The following is a 26,757-nucleotide window of genomic DNA, read 5'->3' on the forward strand; positions in this document are numbered from 1 at the left end:
AGACCCGTCTTTGGTCAGACCTCAGCTGGCTCCTCTTAGGCCTTGTGGCACGCAGTAAATACAGGAAGCCTCGCACAGGCAACAGCACCTGCTGGGACCTGGCTGTCCCGCGTCAGGCCTGATGTGTCCTCACGACACAGAGATCTTGGTGGAAGCATATCCCCACGGCAGGGTCACTCCAAGTCCTTCCGGCAGAGCTGGAGACGCCGGGAGGATAGTGGGCACCCAGCTATTGCAGAGTGTCTCCCGATGGGCCCCGCACGCAGGCGGCGCAGGGCAGTGCTCAGGGAGAGCAGGCGGGAGCGCCTCGCTCGGCGCCACCGCTACTGTCACTTTAACAAGCTCTTACTATAGCGCTATTATCATTCAAAGCTCCTTATCACGCCAAGTGCAAATATTATGACTAGCTGAACATCTAGAGTAATCATTGCCGTAACTGTGTACGTATATTTGTATTTAATATTGAGGGCTGTTGCTGTCACCAGGCTATAAGAGCCGAGCTGGTGGTAACGGCAGCACGGGGAACTTGCAAAACGGCACAGGGAGGAGGGCTGCAACAGGGGCTTGCCAGGCGCCAGCACCAGATGCGATCAGGGGCTGCTCAGTGGACACCAGCCCCACAAGTCATGGGGTGTCCTTCCTTGGAGATGGTCAAAACCTGCCTGGATGCGACCCTGTGCCACGTGCTCTACGTGACCCTGCTGGAGCAGGGCGGTTGGACTAGATGGTCTCTAGAAGTCCCTTCCAACCTCAACCATTCCTTGAGGCTAAGACCTCACAGGCAAACAGGCCTTGATTTTGCCTGACTGTTTATATCTTGGTTTTGGCCAGCACTAAGCTCATCCATATTAAAGTACAGAGAACAGAGCCCTCAAGAGTGGCACTAATTAGTTTTTTTTAAGTGATGTTAAACCCTAAATCAGATTTTGCAAGGTGTGGCTCAGGCTGACCGGCAGGCCGGTCCCAAGCAAACAGAACAATTCCCAACTGCGCTGCTCATCACGGCCTGGAAAGCCAAACACTCCCCCTGCACTCGCTTGGTAACTGGGGATCAGTATCAGGGAGGGCAGGGGCTGCCAGGTGAAAGCTGAAGAGGTTCAGGAGCAAACTGAAGCCAGAGCTGCCGAGGCGGCTGCCCCGTGCTGGGAGAGTAACCCCGCAGGCCTGCCCTCCCCGGGAAGCAGGGGCTGCCAGCACACAACTCCCAGAAAGAAACTTTGCGGGAAAATGTGAAAGAAGCATCACAAAGCTGTATTTTGCAAAGAAGGTACTAGCTAGGACAATATTCCTTACTCACAAACTGCAACAAATGCCTGTTACCAGCCAGCTTCAGACACTGCTGGTTTCCTTTACTTACTGCCAGCAGACAGGTCTACCCGAGACACTTGGCTCGCTCCGCACGGCCACCGTCCTGCACCCGGCCGCATTGGCGCCTGCCTATTCGTGCAGCGCATGGTGCTGCCCGCCGGGAGCCCGCGCAGGACAAGGGGCACCAAACACCTCTGGGAAGCAGAAGAGCAAGAAAAACAGTTCTGGTTCTTCTCAACCCAAGGCACCACCTCACAGACCGGCTTGAATCAGCGCCTCCCAGCAATGACTCTAATTGAAATTTAGCAGGGCAGGTATTGTAAAGTGAGCGCAGCTGACAGTGTTTTATATAAAGATTAGATCCAATAAGGCACTTGTCATATATTCCACAACTGCCAAATGATTTTTAAAAACAGATTTATGGAGGGTGACCAGCTGTATAAAAGACTGTCTGACCTGTAACACTGTACTTAAAGGAACATTATCAGCTCCAAACATCAGTGAAATTACTTTATCTATTATGGCTACAAATGTTGGCTAACTCTGCTCCAACTGAACTGCTCTAGCAAAGGGAGAAATTATCCCCTACAGTGTTTGTGAGTTAGTTTCACTGAAAATCTGAGAGCAGTTTGCGTCTAGGTGGGTTCGGGTTTGCCTCAGGTTAGTTGTCTCAGACACTAGCTGTCTGATGGGGTTGCAAAGCTCGTAGCCACTTACTTCCCTTTGGCAAAAGGTTCTTGGAGGCATCCCTGGGGACACAGAGCAAATCTTTTATTTTAAAAAATTAAATATTTTCAAATAACTCGGGGAGAATTCTCCAAAATTCAGCTTCAGACTTTGATTTTTAAGATATTGTCCTGGGTGGATGGGCTCTCCTTTGGTCTAATAACTAAGAAAAGACGTAATTGTGAAATTAGGCTCTCAGCTGGTTTTATTTCTGCACACTTTTCACCCAGTTTTTGAATCATTAAATCAGGCCATGGCAGGCCCTCAGTACAATATTATGATCAACACAAGAATCCAAACAGTGTTTCTAAAACACACATTTTTTTGATTGCTTGATTGGAGGTTGTCTCTAATTTATTTTTTTTTAGGCCTGTCTCTAATTTTCCGTTCCTTTTTCATTAATGAAAATTCATGCTCTTGTATTTCAGAGCTTTCAAAGCACAAGTTGCCAGGGCTGAGAGCTGCAAATGTACACTGTCAGCGTGACACCATTATCACTTCTTTTTAAATTAGTATCAGGTAGTTTACTCCATCTCCAGCATATACGCGGAGACAATCAATGTAATGGTCTGTGCAGGTGCGCTGCCAAAATCCAGACAGATACAGCCAGACAGCCAGAAGGTTACCTTATGTCTATGCCCGTGCCTCATTCGAAGTTAGCTTAGATGCTGCAAAGCCCATTTCAGCATATTTTAAGCTCCTCTTAACATGACTCACATCTCCTCTCCTTTTTCTCCTTCATTTTAACTTCCTGCTTCAGCTGATTACTACACATGCCAGCTTCTACAGCACCAGGGAAGGAAATTTCCTGTGGGCTGCACTCCGGACACTGCGGCTTGCACACTAATGCTCCGAGGAGCCTGCGCCTTTGCAGGTGGTGCCCAGCTCATCGCAGTGAACATCCAGCTATGGGTGCCAGGACTTGAGCTGCAGAAAGGTGCTGCTCTGCTTGCGCTGCCCGTGCGTGCAAAGGTTCCTGTAGTGTTTAAGGAGACTCTGTGCAGCTGCTGCCCACTGCAGCGGCGAAGCCACATGAACAGATTTATTCCAGCAAAGCCTCTTCTGCTGACTAGGTGGATACTGTGGAGATGGGGCAGCTCTGTGAAATACGGTCCGACCCACAAACACAGCTATAAGGTTTGGAGGTTTGGGCTATTAACTCGAAAATCCCTGGACTGTACGAGCTGCCCATCACTCAGCCCCGTTTCAGGCACGTTGGGACGCAGGAGAATCCTTTGAGGTTCCATGTTATCCGGGCAGTCACAAGGAACAGGTGATCTGCCGAACGAAATGGCCTGGAGTAAAACCTCACGTGGCTACAGCTCATAAACATCCCAGTCCAGAATGACAAGATGGTGCCTAAACTTTATTTAATCTAATGAGTATTTGACTCTTATAGCCTCCCCCATGGGGAAATGCACACACACTTCCAGTGCAGCTGATGGCCACGACGTGACTGGCCGCACAATATCAGCAACTGAGACCTTTCTTGCAGAGCTACATGTCCAGGCAGCTTCAAACGTTTTCCATGGGCAATTCCAGATGTTCAACCTCTGGCTTTTGCTGCTAGCCTGCTTAGGGAAGTGTGCTGCGCATTTAAACAATCTCTTAGGCCATGACCTATCGCCAACTGCTACAAGTAGTTTGCAGAGTCAGAGTGAAACAACAAGCAAAGGACAGGTATAATGACATGAGATACGTGCTCAGAAGAATCCCCCAAACATTTGCCTTGTATCGATTAATACTTCTAGCTTATCTGTCCCCGAAGAGCACTCACATGGCACCCAGGTCTGTATTAATACATATCATAATTCAGTTAATGCTCAATGACTGATAATGGGATTATTGCTGCTACGCCAAAAGTAAGACCTCCTGAATGGCATCACCTTACTCCTCGGGAAGCAACAGATGGCCATAGCCTACGTGTTTATCGCCGTGAGGCTCAAGCAGAGGGATATGCTCTAGAGAGGCCCTGAAAACTAGAGAATAAGATTGTGTCAGAGGATTCACAGGCAGCATTTGGTGCATCCAGAGGACACTGCATATGAAAAGTGATTCTCTTCGGGAGGCTACCTGCAATTTATAGGAGTGCCCCATGAGCTCGTACCTTACAAGGCAGCAAGAGCTGGTTTATAGACACGTAAATTCTTAGTTCCCCAGTGCTTACTCTCCTCTCCTTGTCCCGCCCCATCTGAAAACGTCAACTTGTTGACACGTTTCCGTGCCCAGAGCTAGACAGCAGAGCGGGGCACCTCCTCACCACCGGTGCTGTCCACCACAAGCTCTGCTCCAGCTAACCCTGCTTCAGGAAGCTCCGCTTTGCCGCTAATCCTGACAACCCTCAGCCATCCCCACTACGTCTGATGGAGGTCGAGGGCCAGGCAGACAGATGCAAAGTCCTTGGCAGTCAAAGGGGAGACTTCAGTGGCTTCTAATGGGCTTGGGCTCAGCCCTCGAGGACACGGCTGATGATGGGCAGAGATGATGGGGCAGGTTGTGGCTCTTTCCATGGAAAACCAGAGGCCTTCTCTAGAGCTGCCTACAGAGTGCACACCACTAAGATATATTTTCCATGTTTAAACTTTCATTCCAAAAACCTATTAGGATGTGTGCAAAACCACAAATTATAGTCGTTGCAGTGGAGATTTCCTTAGGAAACCATGACAAGACGAAGGTATCACCAAAAAGAAAACTAAGAGCTGCCACAGGGGTAGAGCACTCTCTTGATTTCAATACTGTACCACAGAAAAACATCTGTCAAACAGTATTGCGATCTGAAGTAATCAGTGCAACTAATTACCACTAATTGTAATATAGTTTCTGTCTTGCTGCTAATACATTTAGACTTGCTAATCAAATCAAACTATTCCACCTTGCCACACCGCTTTCAAATAAACATTTCAGCAAGATTAAAAAATGAAGCTTTGTTCTCATTTTGTTGTTGTTGTTACGGCTGTCTGGAGAGGCCAGGGGCTTTTTTTTTTACTTATTTCACCCCGTGACAAAAGCTCCTGGTGTAGGGCAGCAGCACATGTCCAGGGACTGACTTTGCTAAGGAACTATTGAGAAATGTGTGTTCAGGTGTAACATCCAGGAGGAACGCAAGTTTGGATGTAACATCCAGGAGGAACACTCAGATAAAAACTCCTTTCTGCTGCCTGTCTGTGCATACGTTAAAGACTTTGGGAAGGTCTTTTATTAAAAATAAGAATTTAAAATATGCTTTCCAAAGATAAAATTGCATTTGAAAATGTATGATCTTCTACAGCCTGAAAAAAAGAAATCAGAGGAACCTCCTTTTTTGAAAACTGCACTACTCTATACACTTTTTAATGGGTGACGACACTACTGGGGACACAAAAACATCCCAGAGAGCACTACATTCTGGAGAGGTATTTCAGACAGGTAAATAATCCCTGTTGAAGTGAACTCCTCACTACTTCCCTGTACAACATAACAGCTTGAGCTGCTGCAGACACATGAGCAAGTTGAGAGCTTATTGCACCCAAGCGTCAACGTGGCCCAAATCCCAAAGCTTCCTGCAGGATCTGACTTGCAGACTCTTCAGTCCTTTGAGGACCTTCTCCTGTACAAGTCCAACTGTTCCCATTTACAGATTATGCTCTCTGAGGGAGGAAGGAGGGAGAACTTAGGGCACCCTGTCACAACAGGGACAAATGTCCTCAAAATGCCCTCGTTGTCCGGAAACTTGCAGTCACTTGACTCCTCAGCAAGCCTTAGCTGCTGTTTTTATCAGTGCAAATGCAGAGCAGACCATTGTTACGGTAACCGTGGCGGCGCCTCTGAATATTTAGCAGCTCCTTAAAAAGCAATAACCAAAAAAAAGGCAGGCAGGCAGGCAGCTAACAGGAGTTGCCAATTTAGCACGATCGCTTGACATTCCTAACAAAGGGAAAGGAAAACAACTAAATATTTTATACTGAAGAGTGCCTCCGATTTTAATTAATTTTTTGCCTTTGAACTTTGTAAACAGCTACTTGTAACGGAGTTTACAAAGGCCATTTAAAATTGTGATGTTGATCCAGAAATCGATGAGTTTTCGAAAAAGGCAACTCATTAGGAGTAAACGTACCTAAGCGCCAAGTTCTCCACACACAAAAAGCAGCACCTGGAGGCTACTGAAGAGAACAGTCATCAGGGGGATTGAAAATCATGACGAGATGATCAAGATTAGCTGAAGGCATTCAAAAATCTGGCCTGCTTGAGAAGAAATCAGTACTTTTAAAAACCAGAGCCTGCATCTCTTGTCCTTGACGTTGTTTTAAAGCAATTCTCCCAAAACGTGAAGATCTTGGGGGGAGCCCAACACCTGCTAGAAGCACTGGCGCAAACACAGAGCGATGCCCACCCCACAGCACAGAGTGCCTGGCGAGCTGCCACACAGCCCTGCAAGGTGCTTCACCGCCCTTCCTAAAGGCAGGGAGATGTCCTCAAGGCCGCCACAGTTCAGCAGGAGCTTGATGCACTCGGCACCTTCTCGATGCTTGACCCGTGGGCTATAAAGCCTAGGGGTAGTGGCAGATGTGGCTGTGACTGCTCTGCACTTCGGAGAGCCTGAATTTCAATGCCCAAACTAGGTATCAGTTTGCAGAGGCACAAGGAAGGAAAGGAGTTTAGTGGGGAAGTCTTTCAACAAGGCTAGGCCCTGAAAGAAGCCAAACTTTCTGCAGTGGAGGAGCACACACCATATCAGAGATGAATTTCACCCCAGACATGTAAAGGCACTATGGCTGTTTTGGCCTTGAGGAGGAATGGCTGGTGTGGATGAGGGCTCATAGATGGGTCAGTACAAAGAAGCTGTGTGGGAAGCAACAAGAGTTTGTCACCTACATCAGATTGCCGACTAAAGCTCCAGCAGCAAGAGACATCCCATACATTTGGAAGACTTGTCTGTGCAATTGTAAATTACTAGATTGATTACACCAATGCATACATGAAAAACTGTATTTCTGGCAGACAGAATATAGATAATATGCCTCATTTGAATTTTTGGTGATTATTCATGCAAAAAGCAACACAATTTATTATTACTTACTAACACAGTTATAAATAGTCTTGAGCTAACTGCCGCAGAAGACTGTCTGGAAGAAAGCAACCAAACTGAAAGGTTTGGTTACATGCCTAGGGAAATTAATTCATTATGTGACACACTGCAAAAACCTATAGGAAAACACCAGGCGTGCCACATGCTTTCCAGGTGTCAGAAAACTGCCACTAGATGCAACACTGTTGGTGTGTGTGGCGCGTGCCACAAAGCAGCACAACTCAATTGTGCAAATAACAGTGTGGTTGTACCATACTGTAGGGAAGAAGGGCTTTCTTTTGCCTCTTAAAGAGAAAACATTCTCACTTTCCTCTGGGATTTCTGAGTTGTGTATCTTTGAATTTTGATATCTTTGAGTTTAGGTATCTCTTAACATAGATATTTATATAACTGTGACAAGATTACAGTTATATAAACTGCATGTGTAAATGCACATACACTTCAAAAGGAACAATAGCTAGGCAATCTGGAAGATATTTATTCTGAAAGTGTTACCATGAGTATTTGAAACAAGGTAAATCTGTAGCCTCCATTTTCGAGATGGGAAAGGATGCTCCCATACCACAGGGGGACCTGCCAAAATAGGGGCAGTTCTGTGAGGTTCTGAGGACGGCCTCCTCCGGGCAGCGCAGCCAGGCCGGGTCTCTGGCAAGACTCAGAGCCGGGTACTTTGAGTGCCCTGGTCACTGCACAAGTGTGAATCAGAGTTTGCTTCTTCTTTAAGCACCGAGATCCATCAATCCTGAGGCACAAAACCATTGGAAGCTCCATTTCCACAGCCCTTATCCTCACAGAACGATGTATTTCAGAAAGCAAAAATGTTGTAGGACCACTATGGCTAAACAGCCACATAGGTAAATATTCCCAGCAAGTCAAGACCCACACCATTCAGGTAGCCTGATTTAACTGAGCAATGTTTCCAAAGTGCTTTGAAGGTCAGCAATATTACAGAGAGCTTCCTGCAGTGCCTGTTAGAGAGGCAAACAACACCTATTATAATCCCATTTCCACACACGCATAACTTAGCCTTGGAAACACCTGTGGGCAAAACAAATCCTGATGCCAGGTTTCCAAACCAGGAAAAAGAAAAAGAAAAAAGGGGAAAAAAAAAAAGAAAAAAGAAAAAGGGGGGGGGGGGGGAGGAAAAAAAAAAGAGAGAGAGAGAAAAAAAGAGCCCTCCTTTCCTTTGCTCTGTTTGACCAATATTTTGCCCTCACCTAGCACCTCCCAGGTCACTGCTTGGCTTCTGGCTTTAGCACTGGGGCTTTTCTTAAACCAAATCAAACTCTTTGGGATGTCTGAGGACTTCCAAGAGTGGATCCAAATATATATTTCCCATTTTAAACCTATATTGGCTCAGCTAGCAAGCAGAGTGAGGCTGATCTGTAGCTCACTGAAGGCAGCAAGAAATATCCTAACTGGTGAAGAAGTGGAACCAAGTCTATGCTGCGTGACAGGGACCTTTCAATCAATTTCGAGTCAATTGATTCTAGCCCAGAGTCTTTTCCGGTGACTACAGCACAGACTAAGTTTGGAAAGGTTAAAAAAAAAAATGTTAAATGTAATTGGGAAAAAAGTCACTTTTGAGTATGTTCTTCAGGCAGTGGCTACATATTCAGTGAAGCTGAACGTGCACCAGTCCTACCATGTATGTCCCTTCCCTGCCAGCAAATCCTGGGGGCTGCTGGCCTAAGGCTGCACTGGAGCTAAGGGCTTCACTGGTCGAGGGACTGCAGGTTGCTGTGACCAGTCCCTCTGGTCCCTGCACTCCTTGCACACAGGGCTGGAGTTAAGGCTGGGTTTCAACAAGAGCTCTTAGCATAGAAGCGCTTTGCATGCTTCAGCTGAAGTCAGCAGCAAAACTCCTGTTGACTTCAGCAAGAGATAGCACAGGCCGTTGTGGAAAGCTTTTGAAAATCCAACACCAAATCATTAAGCTACACAGGAAAAGAAAAAAATTCAATTTCAAAATTACATTTTGTTGCATCATCCTTAGCCTCTTTATACTTGGAAGTGTCCTATGTGCCAAGTGATTCACATAACACTGCAGAGATATAAAATTCCAGAATAATCCAATATAATGTTTACTCCTAGCTACTAACTAGCCCAATCAAACCAGAGCAAGAGCAAGGCTGTCTTGGGTTCCTTCAGATTGTGAAGTGACACGGCAAAAAAAACCTGACAAATGAAAGACTTGTCAGCTCTCCTAGCCTGCCAACGTGTGGGAAGCTCCAGCATCCTTAACAGGCATCCTGAGACCCCACTTAAGATTCCTTATTCCAATTTCCAAGCAGCTTGTCCCTTCCCACCTTACCCAGCATCTCTCTGATTCTCCCCCTCCTGCCATAGAAGGAGAGAACCCGCCTTGTGCCCCTGTGTGCAGGAAGCTGTGTAGCACCGATGTGGGGAGGCCACGCGGTCGCTACTAGTTCTGCAGAAGCCAGCAAACATATATGATTAAATACCCACCTACCTTGGGTAATGTTAGAGTCGTGGAGACGGAGCTGCCACCGAACTTTACACCCTAAAACTGAAGAGCTGGCAGGCTCAGACCCTGTGCTGCTAAAAGAGTATCCCAGTACTCACGGGATTTTTCCGGGTTGCCAAGGATAGGGAGAAGGAATGAGGAGGGATCAGTCGGAGCCTTTCAAGAATGAACTTGAAGAATGACTGGTGCTTAAAGAGGTACAAAAAGTTTTACATCAGTATTCGGGAGAGAAGATGCCGCCTCCTCTAGTCATCACCCGTACTCTTTTTAGATGGGCTGAGCTTTCTCTTTGTGTTGCACCTAAATTACATCACATTTTCTTTCTTTTTGCTTCCTTCTCCCCGCTTCTATGCTATCCAAATTCAGGAAAGGATAAGGCCGGACTTCGCTGCTGTCCCTTACTGGCAGAAAGGAGAAACTAGGATTAAAATCCTGCATGTCACTGTTTTTCTTTACGGCAATGTTTGACACCTTCCCCAGGATTATTAATAGCATTTTGCGAGCTCACTCGCGCCTCTGTACAAACCATGCCATCTTCTGGTGCTTCCTGGCAGACAAAAAGAAATACCAGCGTCAGAACTTAGAACTGAGGCCAGCAGCTGTGCTGGGGCAGGCAGCCTCTGCTAGAGTAGGGCAAAGCTGCATGTGGCAAAATTGCTTCAGGGCTCCTCCAGGTACTGAAATCATAAGGCAAAACAGATGCCAGGAACAAGCACGTTTGGTGTGGGAATGCCAGCTCTAACTGCCCTATACACTAAGGCAGAAATCTCTGCTTGGGAAAAAAAAGACGTGTACGCGGGTAGTCTTAAAAAAGACACTCCTATGAGTGATGCAGTAAGACTAAAAATAGAAGAGACTTTAGAAATGTTTCTTAATAAAACAAAGGCACTTGGGTATCAGGAAATTTATGATAGCTGGAATCGACTCCCCATGTGCAGAAAAATGCGGTAACATCTTGGTTTACATTTGCACCCCTCAAGAATGTTCTCTGTATCTTGCTGAAATAGCTCTGAGACCAATTTTTTGCTTGTGTTTCCTCGGTTGGAAAGTTGCTCCGGAACCTCACGCTTCTTGTCGCTCCTTTGTGGCCAACGCGACCCCAACCTGCAGCTGCAGAAAGGGTCCGACTCCACAAGTTACTTACTTCTACAAAACCATTTAAGAGTCACCAAATTTTAAAGAAAGATTTGCAGGCACCAACACACCGGTGTGCCCCAATCTCTCGGCATCGGCTGCCTGCATTTGACTACGCCATGTAGTCAATAAGGGCTTGTCGCTGTGGAGGAGCAGCTCCGAGGAGTGCTGAAGATCAGCAGTTTTGGGTAAAGGCAAAGTTTTTGGTGAAAGAAAGAGATTCTAGGCACTAGCACACTTTCCTTCACCGATGCAGTTTGCACAGCTTTCTATGGTGAGCTAAATGTTAAAAGTAAATTAGGCCAAGCAGTTTTCACCCGTTTTTATGAATCACATAAATTTCTCTGGCTCCCGTGTACTAGGCACTGCTATAAACTTCGGGAAGTCAAAAAGGAAGGCAATATTTCCTACTGGAAAAGTGACTTGGTGTTACATTCTTCAGGAAAGGTTTAAAAAAAAAAAAAAAAAAAAAGTATCCCTCTAGTGCCATATCCAAGCAAGGTAACAAAACTCAGAGAGGTTAACTTCGGGTAACGCAGGTAAATTGATTGCAGGCTACAGCCCAAAGTACTGCTATGCCAGGAAAGAGAGGTCTTGTCTTTGAGTGAAACTATTCCCTGCCAAAGTGAAGCACAGGACTTGTTGGAAATAAAGAATATAAAAAACGTAAGTAGGATTTCAGAATCCCCTTAGATCTGAGTTGGCCAAGAGTTCAGGGCTGGCAAACTTTTCCAGCTGTCAAAACAGACCAGAATGACATAGAAACTGGTTCTGGAATCTCCTTCTCTGGAGATCTTCAAAACCCGCTTGCATGCAGTCTTGTGACACGTGCTCTAGGTGACCCTGCATGTGCAGGGGAGTTGGACTAAGATGATCTCTAGAGGTCCCTTTCAACCTTAGCGATTTTATGATTCTATAATTCATTCCATGTCCTCGTGGCATGCAGAAGGGAGAGGGATGCAGCCGATGCTTACCTGAAGGTCAGGCTCCTCCTCTATCCCTGCCCCATGATGCCAATTCCTATAGGGACAGAAGGGCAGGGCTGGAGCAGTGCCGTGTCCAGCACCCAAGGAATCTATCAGCATGGAAGACCAACACGGTACCTGCACGTTAATGGAACATTCGGCCCACGGGACCAGACCAGAGCCCCCGGGCTGAGCCCTTGCTGTGTCCCTGAGGTCCTCAGCACCTACTCGGCTGCTCCCATGACGCTGCACTACTCACTCCTGTGGACAGAGCTGTCATGTTCCTACAGCCTCCTGGAGACTCAGAAGAGAAAAGAATACCTTATGTGAAGAATGTAGCTAATTTTCCACGCAAAAATCCCTGGGGATGAAGGAACTAAGGCCAAGCACGGAACATGGGAGGTCTGCGGGGAGCCAACACAAGTATCAGGGACTAACAGAGGGAGTTCTCACTAACACTACTTCGGTAGCACTGACTTAAAAAGAAGTATGTTAGTGCTAAGCATATTAGTGTTAAGTACATTAGTGTTAAGAAATGCACAGAATTTTGACAATTCCAACCACAACTGATTGGAGTCACTTCAAAACTCAACTCTCTGCACATTTCCTGGGTACACATTCAGCAAAATTTTGTTCCGTACAGAAAAACAGAGTAACACTGACACTTGTGCAAGGGAGTACCAATGCCCATCTTCATTCCTCATCTAGTCTCAAGCCTACAGAACTGAATTCCTGCCTATTTTCATTAGCATATTAGTCTTAAAATGTTAGTTTCTATTTCTTCTGGTGAAAGAGGAGAAGTGGGAAGAGGAAAGTGTGCCTTTACTCCAGACATCAACTCTTAGTCCTGCTTCTCTTGCTCCTTGGGATGGTCTGTGTCATGCCTATAGGGTGAGGAAACCTCTCCTGCAAGAGGAAGGGAGTTTTTCTCCCTGAAATATGAAAGGCGCTTGGCAGAATTAGGCCCTTGAAGCATAAACCTCGGTGTCTGCTTTGCCTTCTAAGCCATTTTTATTAAAAAAAAAAAAAAATGGCTGCTTTTAGTGTGAAAGGTAGATAAGTTTTCTAAGAATTTCTAAGAATAAGGTTGGATGGGCTTGCAAACAAGTAATTTTTGTTTAAGACTGATTCATTGCATATGCAGCTTTTTCGACCAAGTCTCCCCCACAAGACCAGTACTTCATTAATGTTAATTTGAAGTCTGTCCAAGCTGATAATAGTGTAACGATTTTGGAGGAACAGCTCCTACCTAATGGATCCTTGACCTGGGAAGGTAAAATTCCTTCAGTGGGTCGTGACCCAGCAGACCGTAAAGGCTTTAAGCTCTGTCATGTCAAGAAGCTGCATCTTAATAAATCTCAGGTCATGTATTTGTCCAGTCTGGTGAGAACTATGCATTTTTAAAACTTTCTAACCATGCATTTACATGATAGTTTGCTCAGAAGCTGGCTGATGAATATACAAGTGTCTGACAGTCTCTAAGAGTTTTCCAAGCAACAGTGAATTGTCACATAAATATATAGCAATAAATAGTTATTTGGACTTTCTTCTGGAAGAAGAAGATTTTTTTAAGGCTACTTTTTAAAGAAATGTCTGCAAGTGATGTCAAAATCTGAAGGTTTAGCCTCAGTTTTTGCAGTCTTTACAGAGAGGCCATTAGCAAACTAACAGTGGCTTCAGCTGAAACTAGCTTAAATGAAGAGCGAGAATCTTAGATCAAGTCATATATCATAGCACCGACTGATTGATTTAGGACGTTTTCAGAAAAAAACGGGGTAAGTTGTGCCAATCTGGTCCAGCTTTGCAGGAAGTATCAACAACCACAGCTCTGCTGAACCCAACAAATCTGCAAAAACTTAATCTGGCAGATGAAGAAAACAGTGATACCTTTTTCTTCTTTTTTCTCTAAAAAAATAAAGAAGCAAAGTGGAAGCCTGGCAATGATGGCAAAAAGCTTTTGCTCACTGCCTTGAACTCAACTAACACTAGTAAAACTAACACATCATATGATAAAAGCATCTAAAATAAAATATGAAATATAACTACAAAACTCTATAAAATATAACTATAAATGAAAATATAGATGTATATGAAGTATACATCTAATATTTTCCACAAAACTAAATATCTTTACACAATAGCAAGTCCATAAAAGTAACTGCAGTGGATTAGCTTAGCCAGCCTCAGCCAGGAAAAATCCAGCATGACTGTGCTGTATTTGTAGCGTGTTTAACAAAAACACTCTGGAAAAAAGTTTATTTTGCCACTGTGTAGGGCTAAACTTCAGCTACTGTTGCCTTCTATTTATTATTCAGTGTTTGCGTTGCCTTATTGTGTAGGAGTCCTGCAAGAGAATCTCATTAAGGCGAGCACTGAATATCCACAGGACAAAGAGAGTTTCTGATGCGCAGAGCTTACAGTCCAGCACCTTTAGAAGAACAGCTTTAATTAAGTAAATGCAAAGGAAAGAAAAAAGGGAAAACAACCAAGCACAGAAAAAGTTTTTCAGCCAAGGGGCCTAAAATCTAAAGCTCAAATCCAGATTTAGGCTCATAAATAAAAATGATATATCTAAAAGTGCCAGAAACGTGCATTCGTGCTGAAGGCCTTGCAAGCTCTCTGAACTCAAAACACCTGAATGCAAAGAAAAGGAGCCGCAGAGCCAAGAATAAAGGCTGACGCGCAAACTCTGTGTCTTAGATCAGATCTTGGGCATCTCCTCCAGCTACCTACGGGATGCATTAGAGCCAGGCACTGGCCTGGATTTCAGCCCGAGCTACGAATTTATGCTCGAGTCTCAACACTGCTGCAGAGCAGTGCCTGATGGCTTCCCTCTTTAGTCATCCCTGCCAGCCCTCTGCGTGAGGATGTTTGCACGAGCATGCAGGGATGAGTCTCCAGCACCAAAATATCTGCGGAAAGCTGCATCCCACACAGAGTTTGGGCACACCCAATCCTGGGCTACTCACAAGGCCCAGCTCCACTATTCATGCAGAAGGCACTCAAGCTGCTATTGTTCCTGCTCTCCTTGTTTATAAAGGAGTCCTGTCTTCACCTTGGGGATGGGAGTTCCTTTAAGTTCCCTTAGCAAAGTTCTTCTGTAATGAGTGGCCTGGCTATTGCTCAGAGGGTTAAAGAAGTTTCTGGCAATGCTTGTGCTGCTGGAAGGCATGAAAAAAACAACATTTTCCTGCTTGAAACAAAAAGTTGGTTGTTTTGTTTTGGCCAATCTGATACACAGGTTCTTAATTGTTTCCTTGAGGTCCTGTATATTTTAGGAAAATAATTAAATGCTTCATTTTGTTCTTCATTTACTGCAATATTCGCAGAAAAAGCTTCTAAATATGTTAAGTCTCTCACTTTTACACCTCACTTACTTACTTAAATATTCCCAGCACTGCAACACAAAATAAACGACCCGGAGGCTCAGACTTTAAATGTTTTGCATGGCTCAAGTGCTATTTCTCATGGTGAGAGTAGGAACCTTTCTGCTACGGCCAATACAGCTGCAGAAAAACATACAGCCCTTTTGTCTGGCAGCTTTGTGAATGTTCTGATTTAGCTTGTTCGGTAGTTTGGGCTGTCATCATTAATCCCAGTGATTGTGCAAGATTCCTCAGCTTAGAAGGTTTTTTCTTTTTCTTTTCCAATCCAATTTAAGTTAATAAACAGTGAACTGAATTGCAAAAGAAAAGAGTAAGTTAATCACTTGGCAACTTAATCACTTTGGACTTCAGAGGACAACCCATAGTTTTGAGCCTAATATCCCAGTATTTGAAAAGTAGGCAGGAATGTGTCTTTTACCCCTCTATTTACTGCATTTTACTAAAAACTTGCTGTTCTTCAAGTTCCGAGGACTTGCTTTAAGCTCCTGATAAGGAAGATACTCTGAATCCAAAAGTGACAACAGTCAGACTGTTGCCTGATATCTTGGAAGCAGAAAACTGGAGTCAAGTCCGTGCATATACAGGCGTGAAAGAGAAACTCCAGTCAACTACAAGAAAATACATTTCTGGAATTTATGCCAGCCTAGCCAACAGAAAATGCCAACTGAGCTGAATGGTATTTCGTTTGCTCATAAAAGGCATTTCCCTCTTTAAATTACAAGAGAAAAACCCAACCAAGTCTAAACTCAGTCACTCACAGCCACCTCCAGCAGGACCTCACTCCTCAGCAGACCCGACAGAGAGCTACTCACAGAGTTCTCCTCTCCAAACACACGTGCAGAGCCTGGGCTGCAATCAGGAATTCAAGGAACAAGAAGTATTTCTTTCCACAACAAAAAAGATCGCAGGTTATCTGCAAGAGTGACAGTAGTCCACTGCTTTTTATTGGTTTTATATTTTTTAAAAAAGGTTGTTTTTTGATACTTTTGCATTTTAAGTGGCATGGTTTTGCCTAAGAAAAAGGGATTGAGAGCATTCCTATCGAGACTATACTCCCATCAGTCCTAGAGCAGCAAAAGACGACAGATTAAAATAACCCCTTGCATCAGCTGAGAGTGAATAACTTACAAGTCTGGAAACTAATCTGCGCCTGCAATGTGGACTAACACCAAGAGGAACACGGGAGGAAAAAAAAAAAGTGCACTGAAGAGGCTGGGTTTGTTTTTAATTTGAGCCCATGCCTATTCAGAGAGTCATGTCTGAATTTCCAAGAGCAAGCAAATTCCCTACGCGTTTACCATGCGAAACGCTGTTCGCATCGCCCAACAAACCCGAAGAGGCACAAACAACCCAATCAGGGATTTGGAGCGAGCCCCCTGTGCTGGAAAAGCTCCTCGGCACATTCCAGTCGAGTCACCACCGCAGTGGAAGAGAAAAGGAAAAAAAAAAAAAAAAAAAAAAAAAAGAGAGAAAAGTGTAAGAGAAAAGGAAAAAAAAAAAAAAAAGGAGAGGAGAAAAAAATAAAACACGGGGAAATAAATTACTGTGTGCAACTCCATCTGCAAACTGCTTCTCCCGCACTGCTATGTAATAAAATGTGTTGCTAAGATACAAGCTGCTAAAGAAGTTCATTAAAGGACACTTTAAACAAAGCTGCCAGACTCTTTTCCCTTTAAAGACTGCTTATTTGGTTCTGTCCCCTGTGTTTATAATTAGATCCTCTATATGGGAGATTGTGCTCCATTCAAGCCCACTCAGCAAAGAATGTTAATAAAATAACGTAAATAAGACACTGGCTTAGGGTGTATGTATTTATGGGCTCCGGGGCTGTTTATAGCAATACATCTGGCTTCCATTTGTGTTTTTAAATTGGAAATAAAGCTTCTCTGAGGAGCTGCCCCCAAGACGGAAAGCAGAAATGCAAGGTTTTGCATCCACCACCGCCACCTAACTTTTAGCAGAAGCAGGAATACTTTCAGACAAAGAAAAACGGCTTCTTTACCCAAGTTGGGAGCTCTTTGCCATGCCTCTTCCCTAAGCTTTTATGTGCAAAGCCAAGCTATCTACACAGAAATAAAGGCCAGGATTGTTTATGCCTTTCAGCTGGCAATCTTTATCTTTCCCATCTGCCCGCGAGTTCCTAGGTGTGTGTTAAGGATTTGCAGCATTTCCTTGATCGTGATGCATTAATGACATGGCAAAGTCTATTTTGTCACATTTCATTTCCAGGAAAAGACATGTTAGCAGAGAGATCTTTATCTGACCTTCTGTAAAATACTTCTACTCTCAGTGGTAACATTCTTGTGATAAGTGCATTTTTGTTGGGGGGAAAGAAAGGGCAAGCAGCATTTTGCATTCACTCATTGTGTCAAAATTATATCTTAAGGAATAATTCCAATATTTATCTGTTGGGTGCTTAACAACACATGAGCTGCATAAATCACAGATGAGAGTTAGTATCAGTGATTATATAGGAAACGTTACGTGTCACTTTGCAACCTGCATCTCATATTAAATTCTGTATCACAGTCCCCAGCATGTATATATTTTTAATTACATTTTCAGGCTCATTTACATGCGCATATTGGCTTTCTGCCTGAATGATATCAAAGAGAAAGACCTTATGCTCACACCCAGGCACACACACACATAAGCACATTTACACACACAGCCTCGATTCTCTACATTTCTGAGAATGGAATCTCCCCTCATCTTTTTCATTCTTAGAAAAGATTCAGTTCCCCCATAAATCTTTCAGCAAGCCTGGTGGATTCCAAGTGCCCGAGAAAAAAAAATTACAGAAAATGCAGGTTAATCTGTGCTGCATGTCAAAAGTATCAACAATTCTCACTTGACTCATATTAATCAAAACGTAATACAGATTCTTACTTTCTGTAACCTTACAAGACTTGTCATCCATAGCTGAGTTTGCTCAGAATGGCTACTCTGAGCCTTCTGGATAAAAGGGAAGCTGCGTCACAAAGTACAAACACGATCAAGTTAAATCAATGTACAAAGGAAAAGGACCTATATACTACATAGATCAAACTTCAGTTTCAAGGCCAATTGTGGGCTTCTCTTGATTAAACATAAGCAATCAGGGAAATTTTCAGGCTGTTCTTGCCACAGCCTCAAAGCTCGGAGGGCTAAATTCCAACTCCGAAAATAACACAGCCCCTCCAAGCAGTCAGCTCAGCAGCACCCAGCAGCTCCCAAGCTCCCGGGCACTTATTGTTTAGGTTTCACTGCAGCCACATTTGGGGCCAGCTCTCCAGTTTGCTTCCGTGCAGGCAAAAAGATGCTTTTGTAGGGTAAGCTGGGGCATACATTTCACTCCTGCATGGGTTAAAAGAAATAAAGTGCATCCTCATATTCTCCCCATTGCCTTTGTATATTAACCAAAAGGATATGCCCGTACATGTGCAAAAAATAAAGCAAGCCCCGGTAGTACATATTAGATTTCAATAGCTGCTTACTATTGGCAGTCGCAGGTTGTAGCTAGAACTAAGCCACATCAGCAATTTCATATGACACTCTGGAAATTGCTACTACATAACAGTAAGTAGCTGATTCAAAAGAGAGAGAGAGAGAGAGAGAGAGAGAGAGAGAGAAGCAGAGAAAGCATGTTTAAGGAAGTACATTTTGTCTCAAGAAGAACATTTCCAAGCAAAAAAAGTAGCACGACCCTGAGTTTGTGTGGTATTTTTTTTTTTAAAAAAAGCTATAGCTTTTTTTATATATATAGTATATATATATAGTATATATACATATAAGGGAAGCGTGTTTAAGGTGATTTAACAAGGAGAATTGGATATGACCAAAAATGATTCTGTCAAGCTGAAATAACTGTCTACTTTAATGGCAGTAAGACAAATTTGCATTTCAATTAGTGCAATTCTTTTTAGTTTTTCTTTGTTCTTATCTTAAACTTGCAGCACATTTTTATACTGGCTTTACCTCCAACTACTATGCATGTACAAATTGCCCTTCTTGACATCGTGGCCACACACACCCCATTTGCCATGGCCTTGTGTTATTGATTTGCAAACTTCTATACTTTAACTCTATTGATTACAGATTGTGTTGATGCCACAGATTTTGTTTTGCGGGGAGGGTGGAGAGGAGAAGGAGGTATCATTTTAGAATCAAGTAAAAATACTGCACATTTTATCTTTGATCGCAAAGAGAAAGGCATAGAGGGGAAAGTTAAAAGCAACTTGTATTAACGTGCCTTTATACGCCTTCAAGCTTTCAACTTGAAAATCAAATCTGAAATGAGATGAAAAAGGATTTTCTCAACTTGAATATACCAGAAGTGTTTAGAGTGATGCAGTATCTCATTGGAAATGTGATTTAAAACCACCATTCCAGAGCTTTCCTCCAGCACCAGGCTACAGAAAGGATGTCACAGATTCTCCTTTCTTGCCCCACGCAGAGGGCCAGATCCTGAGAAAGGCTGAGCTGGTATAAACCTCTCGCTCTGGACCAGCTGCACATACAGAATCTGTCCCATTAAATCAGGACTCTACACAAAAGACATCAGCGAATGCACCGTTTTTACTACCCAAACATCAACTAGGAAATGAAAACAAATTCTAACTCCTTGAGACAGAGTTGCTACATGGAACTAAAGTTTCTTTGATGGGGTCTGCCCACCAAAGTATCATGCACAGCTGAACAAATACCTGTTTGCTGCAAGAAGAAATTTGATATTTTACAATGGGTTACAGGTAGCAAGTACTGCTGCTGTAGGACCAGAAGAGAAATAAAAAGGTATTGTTGCCATAATTCCTTTTTCTGAATAGACAAAGGCATTGTAAGGAAAAAATTGCTAAATCACAGGGATAATCATCATCGCCAGCTCCTCTAATGAGGCATCATGGGATTACTGGAGTTATTATAAGAGTCATCTTATTGAAGAAATTCAAAGTTAATTGAAATCAATTGTACTGTTCTGACAGCAGGTGTTTTAAGTGGCTAAAATATCAAAGTGAACTCTTTAAAATGGTTAGAATGAATGTAACATTCACTTTTCAACCCCTAGCCCTGCCAAGTGATACACTGCACAAGTGCAGAAAAGTGTACAGTCAAAGCAAATCGCTGGAATAAAATAGCATTTCACACACCAGGCAAGCAGCTACCAAACAAAAGGTGGTTCTAACCCCCTCCAGTACACATTTTCATTGCACATGTGCAATTTCCATGAATCTTATAAGGGCAACTAGTGGAAGGCAGAAAGGCACAAATATTCCTATTCCTACTGTGCTTCCCCTCTATGAAAATGTTCTTTATTACCATTTTCCCCCAATATGAATGTGTAATCTCCATGCAGAATGACCAGAAGCGCAAACAGAGTGCGAGTTTTGCCATTATATGCGCTGTATTTCCACATTTCTCCTCCAAGGAGTCAAAGGGAAATTCTTCCCTAGTTCAGGAACTTGTATCACAGATAGCAAAGCAACTAATAAATTATAAGATGATTCTAGGAAAAAAAAAAAAAAAAGAGTAACTGAAGCTTCCTGAATTACAGTCCAGAACTGATCTTTTCTTTATTCCAGCAAGTTCACCTGATGCTATTCTCGGATTTCCCAGCAAAGCTGGGCACTCAACACCCAAGGGCAAAGTTGAGCTCGTGTTTAATACCTGTTGTGTCTTTGCTTCCAGACTCAATGCAGTGACTGGAAAGCTGCATATTCCACCTGGGGGATGGTGACCCCGTTCCTCTAGACTTCAGTGAGTACTCAGGAAGGCCCTTCCAACCAAATTCTGCTGGGAGGGACGTGCATAGATACAGTTCTTGCCACAAGAAACCAGAGTGCTCTCCACGCGCAACTCAGGATAGAGTTTGACATTCGGTTCAACTTGGTTTGGAAATGCCTTTCAGGCTTTATCTCTGCTTTCCCTGACACTTATAACCCCTATTTTAGTTCAACAATTTTGAAAGTACCCAACCATATGAAATACTGAGCTTTGGCAAATGTCAATAATTTCGCCTTTAACATGTGTAAACAATGCTGCCATTTTCCAGGCACAGCATTGCGCGCATTTCCACAGACCTACAAAACTGCTCCTCCTTCCCCCAAAAAAAGAAAGACAGAATATGGGCAAAACCAGACATCTCGAGTTCCGCAGTTTCCAACAACTTGCATAAACAGTCTATTTAATTTTTAGGCAGACTCATACTTTCCACAAACGGGCTTCGCTGGTAATCACCAGGAGCAAAAATATAGTCAGCAGTGTAATTTCAAATATATTACCCAAAAATGCAAAGCAGCAGTAACACAGGTTGGAAGAGTCTGCCTGAAACTAATGTTGATTTTCTGCATAGATAGTAAATTAAGGTAAAGAAATGAGGCAATGCGAACGAGAGTGTCAGATATATAATGTGTTTCAGGAAGACATATTTTTATTACTGCACTCCAGGACAAGCTGCCTGAACCCAGAGTCCATCACAATTGAAAATACAATAGCCCACACAAGCTCATGGTTAGCTGTGAAGACCCAGCTATCCTCCAAACACTTGTGCCAAAAGACTTAACTTGCAATTGGAGGTTAAAGGTTTGCTTATTTGTTTCTCTTAATCTGTTCATTAATAAGAGACAACTTTCTGAAATGAAAAGACCCTTAATGACTCTTTCTGGAAATAAAGAAAGCCAGGAGCACCCACAGCAGAGCACCTCTGGTGTGCCTTTAAGACCAGTGCTGGCTCTTACCATAGCTCGATTATTTACATACAAATGCTTGTTGCTTGACAATTTAGATAAAAATGTTACTGCTGCTCTGCATGTGATGTAGATTGAAGGTGTAAAACCACTGGACCAACTAATGGAGTCTTCACACATCATATCTTGTTAAAGAAGAGGTAGCCCACTCTCAAATGCTATTACAATTCATCAAAACTATAACATACAAAAGATACAATTTGTACCGAAGGTCTAACTTTGTCTCTCCGAGTAAGATGCCAAATTAAGTATTGATTTAAGCGACACCATTTAAATAATGAAAAACGACGTCTCCATAATACTTACTTGCAACAACTGGGAAAATATTAAAACTACATTTAATTCCTTATTTCTCCACACCAGTGATGTAAAAGAAACATTGATGATGGGGAAATTTAGTTAGGTTTCAAATTGAACTCTAACTTTTCACAAAAGTCTACTTTTAACATTTGACTCAAGAGCTGAGCTGGTCTTTCAATTCTGTCTTTATTTGCAACTTTTAAGAAAAAGGAAACGTTGCCATAAATGATGATGGCCTCAATAGGAAATTGAAGCACAGGCTACAAAAAGATAATCCTCACCCCTGCTATATTTCTAACAGATGTGGATGATGTGATCATCCATTCATTTTACTATCTGTTTCATCATCCACATGCGCCTTTTAATTGAAACCTAATTTCAGCATCTTTTGCATTCCAGGCACGCACAGGCAAAGGTATACATTAGTTACATTAGCGAATTATGAATTAGTTGTTCTTAAACAAATCTTCAGCGGGGGGTAAGGAAAGTAAATACTTTGTTAAACAACCTCCCTGCTTGCATTGCCTTCCTAATTTTATGTGGTACTCACAAAAGGCAGAGCCAAAAGCACTGAAGAGATGCAGCAACACACAAACTACAGCAGCGGTAGTCCTCAGTGCCTCTTCTTCATGCTCCAAAGAGCCAACAGTTCACTCATCAGGCAAGGAGAAACTACTAATTATACCGAGCCCAAAAAGTTACATAACGGTTTTGCGCCTTGCTCAGAGGCTGAGACCTCTCAACTCATTTCACATGTGACCCAAGAGAGCTTTCAGTGTAGACCTCCAGAGGGGGCAGTCTGGAGCAAGAGGACGCCGCATCACCACCGCCTCATTTCCTATTTATATGCTCTTGTTGCACTGCATGCTGAAATCAGGAAAAGAAACAGAAAACTAGGTTTCTGCCTAAAAATAGTAGTTGTTCTTGCTAGGCCAAAATCTCCTGTTTGCAGAGTTTTAGCATTGTGCATTTAATTACAGTGCAGGCTAGAGATTTATTTACAAGGGAGAGTCATAAATAGGTGACCATTGTTTACTATGGAGTTGGGATTATAGAAAAAATGTTGTGCAAGCTTAGCAAAACCCTCGTCCCCCCCGAGCAGAATCTGAACAGCCCTCCTGTATTTTCAAATGCGTCTCTCTGCCTTATCTAAATTCCAGCATGACACATAATAAATAGCTTCTCATTTACTATCATCATAAAAATTTAAACAGCCTGGAAATAGTTGCTACAATACAGGGGGAAATGATCAAATGTATGTTCTAAATACCCACTTAGAACAGTAAAACTATTTCCCTATTGAAGAAAGAACACATAAAGATGCATTGTTGCAGTGAAGGCTGTTACCTCGGTTTAAGAAAAAAAGAAAAGATCCTCTACTCAGTGTAGTAGTATTAGAGTCAACAACTTGCTGTTTTACACCGCAAAAAAAAAGAAGCTAACAGCCCTTAGCTCTCACGTAGTGTCAGATTTGCTTTAAAAAAGAAAGTATCTGATTTGATTCTATACAGTGATTAAACATCTTTGTGCACTGCTGAGTAGGGCATTCTGTCCCCTCCCCCCCTCCAAAAATGGCATCAAAGCAATCAAAATGGTAATGTTCAGCATGAATGGGGCCCCCTCCCCCACCCGCAAACTCCGCAGACTTTTCTCCATGTTAGGAGGAAAACGCGGGCACCCCTTTCCCTCACAAAATGGAAGCTTCCACTACCAAAGTGCGAGTGCCGAATAAATTCCCCTTACAATAAACTGAGAGGAAAAGGGTGGCGTGTAACCCCCATTCCTTCCGCCTCAGCCCCCCACGGTGCGGGGATTATGCACGCACTGCTCACTTTTGAACTTTAACCACAACTCCGGCCAGAACAATACAAATAAATAAATAAAACACAAACAAAAAGAATCAAACGCGTGCCCGCCCCCCCACCCCCCCCACCCCGCGCCGGCCCGCGCCTCCCTGCCCGGCCGCAGCGCCGGCCCCGCGGGCGCTGTCCGCGCCCCGTGGTGCTGAAGGGGCCGCGGGCGCGGCGCATTCCGCAGCAGCCGCCGCGCTGCCCGCGGCGGGGCGGCCGCGGGGGGACGACGTCGCGGGTGGGGGGCACCGCCCGGCGTGGGGAGGCGGGGGGCGTGTTGGGCTGTCAACCGCCCTGCGGCCGCCCGCGTCTGCTGCTGCCGCGGAGGCAGCGCGGGGAGCGGGGCGAGCGGACGCGGGGAGTTTGGGGAGGCTCCGGGCGCCGCTGTCCGCGGTGCTGAACGTCCCCCCGCGCCGCGCCGCGCCGCGCCGCGGCGGGGGCACCGGCCGGGCGCCCGGAAAGTTTGGGGAGGGCTGGGCAAAAGCGGGGGGAGCCGCTCAGGTTTCGGGTTTGTTTTATCCCCCCTCCTCCTCTTCTGCCTTTTCCCCCTTTTTTCTTCCCCCCCGCCCCCACCTTGACACAGGTTAATCTGCTTTTACTGATATTTTGGGGAAGGAGGGGGGGAAAAGTGAAAGTGCCCAAGTGAACTCGAATCAAAAGCCAACACGTCAGATCAGACCAAGGGAAGAGAAAGGCAAGCGGGGAAGGGTTAAAAAAAAAAAAAAGAGGGAGAGAGCAAAGAAAGAAAGAAAGAGAAAAGAAATAAAGTGATCAATAAAAGCCAGTTTTGTAATCGAGAGCAGAAATGGCTCCAAACTGGGCTCTAGCCTCCTCATTCCCAACTCTTACTCTGCACATTACACGGAAGTGCACAAAGTAGCCCAAGACAGGAGAATTTTCCATATTCCTAAAACATGTCGACCAACTCAAAATGGACGCCTCATTTTTTTTTTTTAACGTTTTAACTACTGCTTATCTTTTTACTGCTCATACTAAAATCATTCTCTCCCCCAGCAAGACATCCAGGAATCCGACCTCATTTTGAAAACATGCATTTCCTCACTTTATGCCTAGCAAAATGGATGTTATATCCTCCGCTGTCGGTATTTTTTCAGCTAACGCAGACACTTTTCGGATGTTTAGAAAGTGCATTGAAAAAAAAAAGACAAGAAGAGAAACCGAACGCAACTGAATCGATCCATTCCTTACTTGTTTGTCATTAAGAGCTGCTATTCTTGATTGCCTTTCATGGATTTGTTTCTTAAGATCCCCGTTCTGCAAAAACGGCAATAAGATGCATATTAAAGGCAAAGTGCAAACTAGCCCCTGCAACGCATAAACTTGCGATCTAGAAATTGTTCACAGGCAAAACCCCTTCCACCGAAGCCGCACGAAAGCATGCACACACAAAACACCCTCTTTAGCAAGAAAGCTCAGCGCCAGCTACAAAATGAGATCTCTTACTGATAAAGTTTCTCATCCTGCTGTCCCAACACAACTGCACTTATTACAGCAAGGATAAAATAACTGAAGAGGAGGGGGAAAAAAAGAAAAAAAAAGGATCTGCATTTACCTGTGGATCTTGCTTCATCTGTGCAACTAGTTTCTATGAAAAAAAAAATAAAAAATAAAAACAAAGAAAACGCCCCCCCCGGAAACAAAAAAAAAAAAAAAAAAAAAAAAAAAAAGGAGGAATTAGCAACTGTTTCAAGTTTAATGGATTTTTTTTTTCAAATGTATGGCAGTGTGCGGCCGGGGGAGGGAGGGAGGGAGGGGGGTAAGGAACAAAGAGGCAAGTAAACACTGCGAGGCAGTTTCCAGCGAGGCTCATAAATATTCAAGTCTCGTCCTAATCTCTCCAACACACACACACACACTCGCGCACACGCACACGCTCACACTCACCCACCGCAATGGAAACTCTCCGGAGCGCCACAAAACACCCGCCTAAAGGACAGAGGAAAGGGAGGGGAAAAATAAAAAGATAAAGAATAAGAGGGTGGGGGGGAAGGAAAAAAGAAAAGTCGGCCAAACAAGCCGCAAAACTACTTTGGCCAAGTGCTCCCCCGGCGCCGCGCCGGGCCGGGACGCAGGGGGCCCCGGCGACGCCGCCCCCGGCCCCGGTGGCCCCGTGGATCGCTGTCCCCGCCGGTGCCCGGTAAGCATGCACCCCCCGGCACGGCGGCGCCGCTGCCGCCCCGCTCCTGCCGCCTTACTTCATCACCACCGTTTCATATATATATATATATATGTATTATATATATGTATTTTCTTTTTACCTGGTGACACTGGATTTCCACTTTTAACGCCTCCTGCAAGCTGTGTAGCTCCATCGCTGCAACTTGCCAGGCACTTTTTCCTGCCACTTTCAGATCCCAATGAAGTTTTTTTGTTGTTGTTGTTTTGTTTTGTTTGTTTGCTTGTTGGGTTTGGCTTTTTTTTTCCTTTTTTGTTGTGTTTTGTTTGCTTTGGCTTTTTTCGCCTCCTTTTCCTTCTTTCCCCCCCCCCCTTTTTTCTTTTCTCTTCCTTTTTTTTTCCTTTTTTTTCTTTTTCTTTTTTTTATGCAATCGACTAGCTAGGCAGCCACCCCTCCCAACACGAAAAATAAAAAAAAGAAAGAAAAGCCAAGAAAGAAGTTTTAAAATATATATAAGTATATATATGTAAGAAAGCGATAATAAATAAACAAAAATCGACAACAAGAAGCGGAGGGAACAACTACTCGGGCTGCACACCAAGTTCTTTGCCTCTTTCCCGGGGACACGGACTCATCACTCACTTTCCGCCAAACTAACGGGGGAGGGGGGGATGAA

General features: G+C 44.0%; 1 protein-coding gene across 5 annotated transcripts in view; it reads right to left on the reverse strand.

Moving 5' to 3' along the window:
* The window catches only part of PHF21B (PHD finger protein 21B), a 127,743-nt gene extending 101,344 nt beyond the window's left edge, over positions 1-26,399 (reverse strand). For 2 of the 5 annotated variants that reach the window (XM_088537365.1, XM_088537362.1), the window contains exons 1-3: positions 26,224-26,399; positions 25,518-25,550; positions 25,154-25,219 (exon numbers count right to left, since the gene is read on the reverse strand). In XM_088537365.1, coding sequence (XP_088393491.1) covers positions 25,154-25,219; positions 25,518-25,550; positions 26,224-26,277 — 153 coding nt within the window. In that variant the 5' untranslated portion in view covers positions 26,278-26,399. The remainder of the gene's footprint in view (positions 1-25,153; positions 25,220-25,517; positions 25,551-26,223) is intronic. The other 3 variants (XM_088537366.1, XM_088537363.1, XM_088537364.1) reach the window with 2 other exon arrangements.
* Between the last annotated feature and the right edge of the window lie 358 nt (positions 26,400-26,757).

The sequence above is a fragment of the Tinamus guttatus genome, unplaced genomic scaffold (genome assembly GCF_059628265.1).
Source record: "Tinamus guttatus ecotype Peru unplaced genomic scaffold, ASM5962826v1 Tinamus_guttatus_pri_ptg000749l, whole genome shotgun sequence".
Taxonomy (NCBI): domain Eukaryota; kingdom Metazoa; phylum Chordata; class Aves; order Tinamiformes; family Tinamidae; genus Tinamus; species Tinamus guttatus.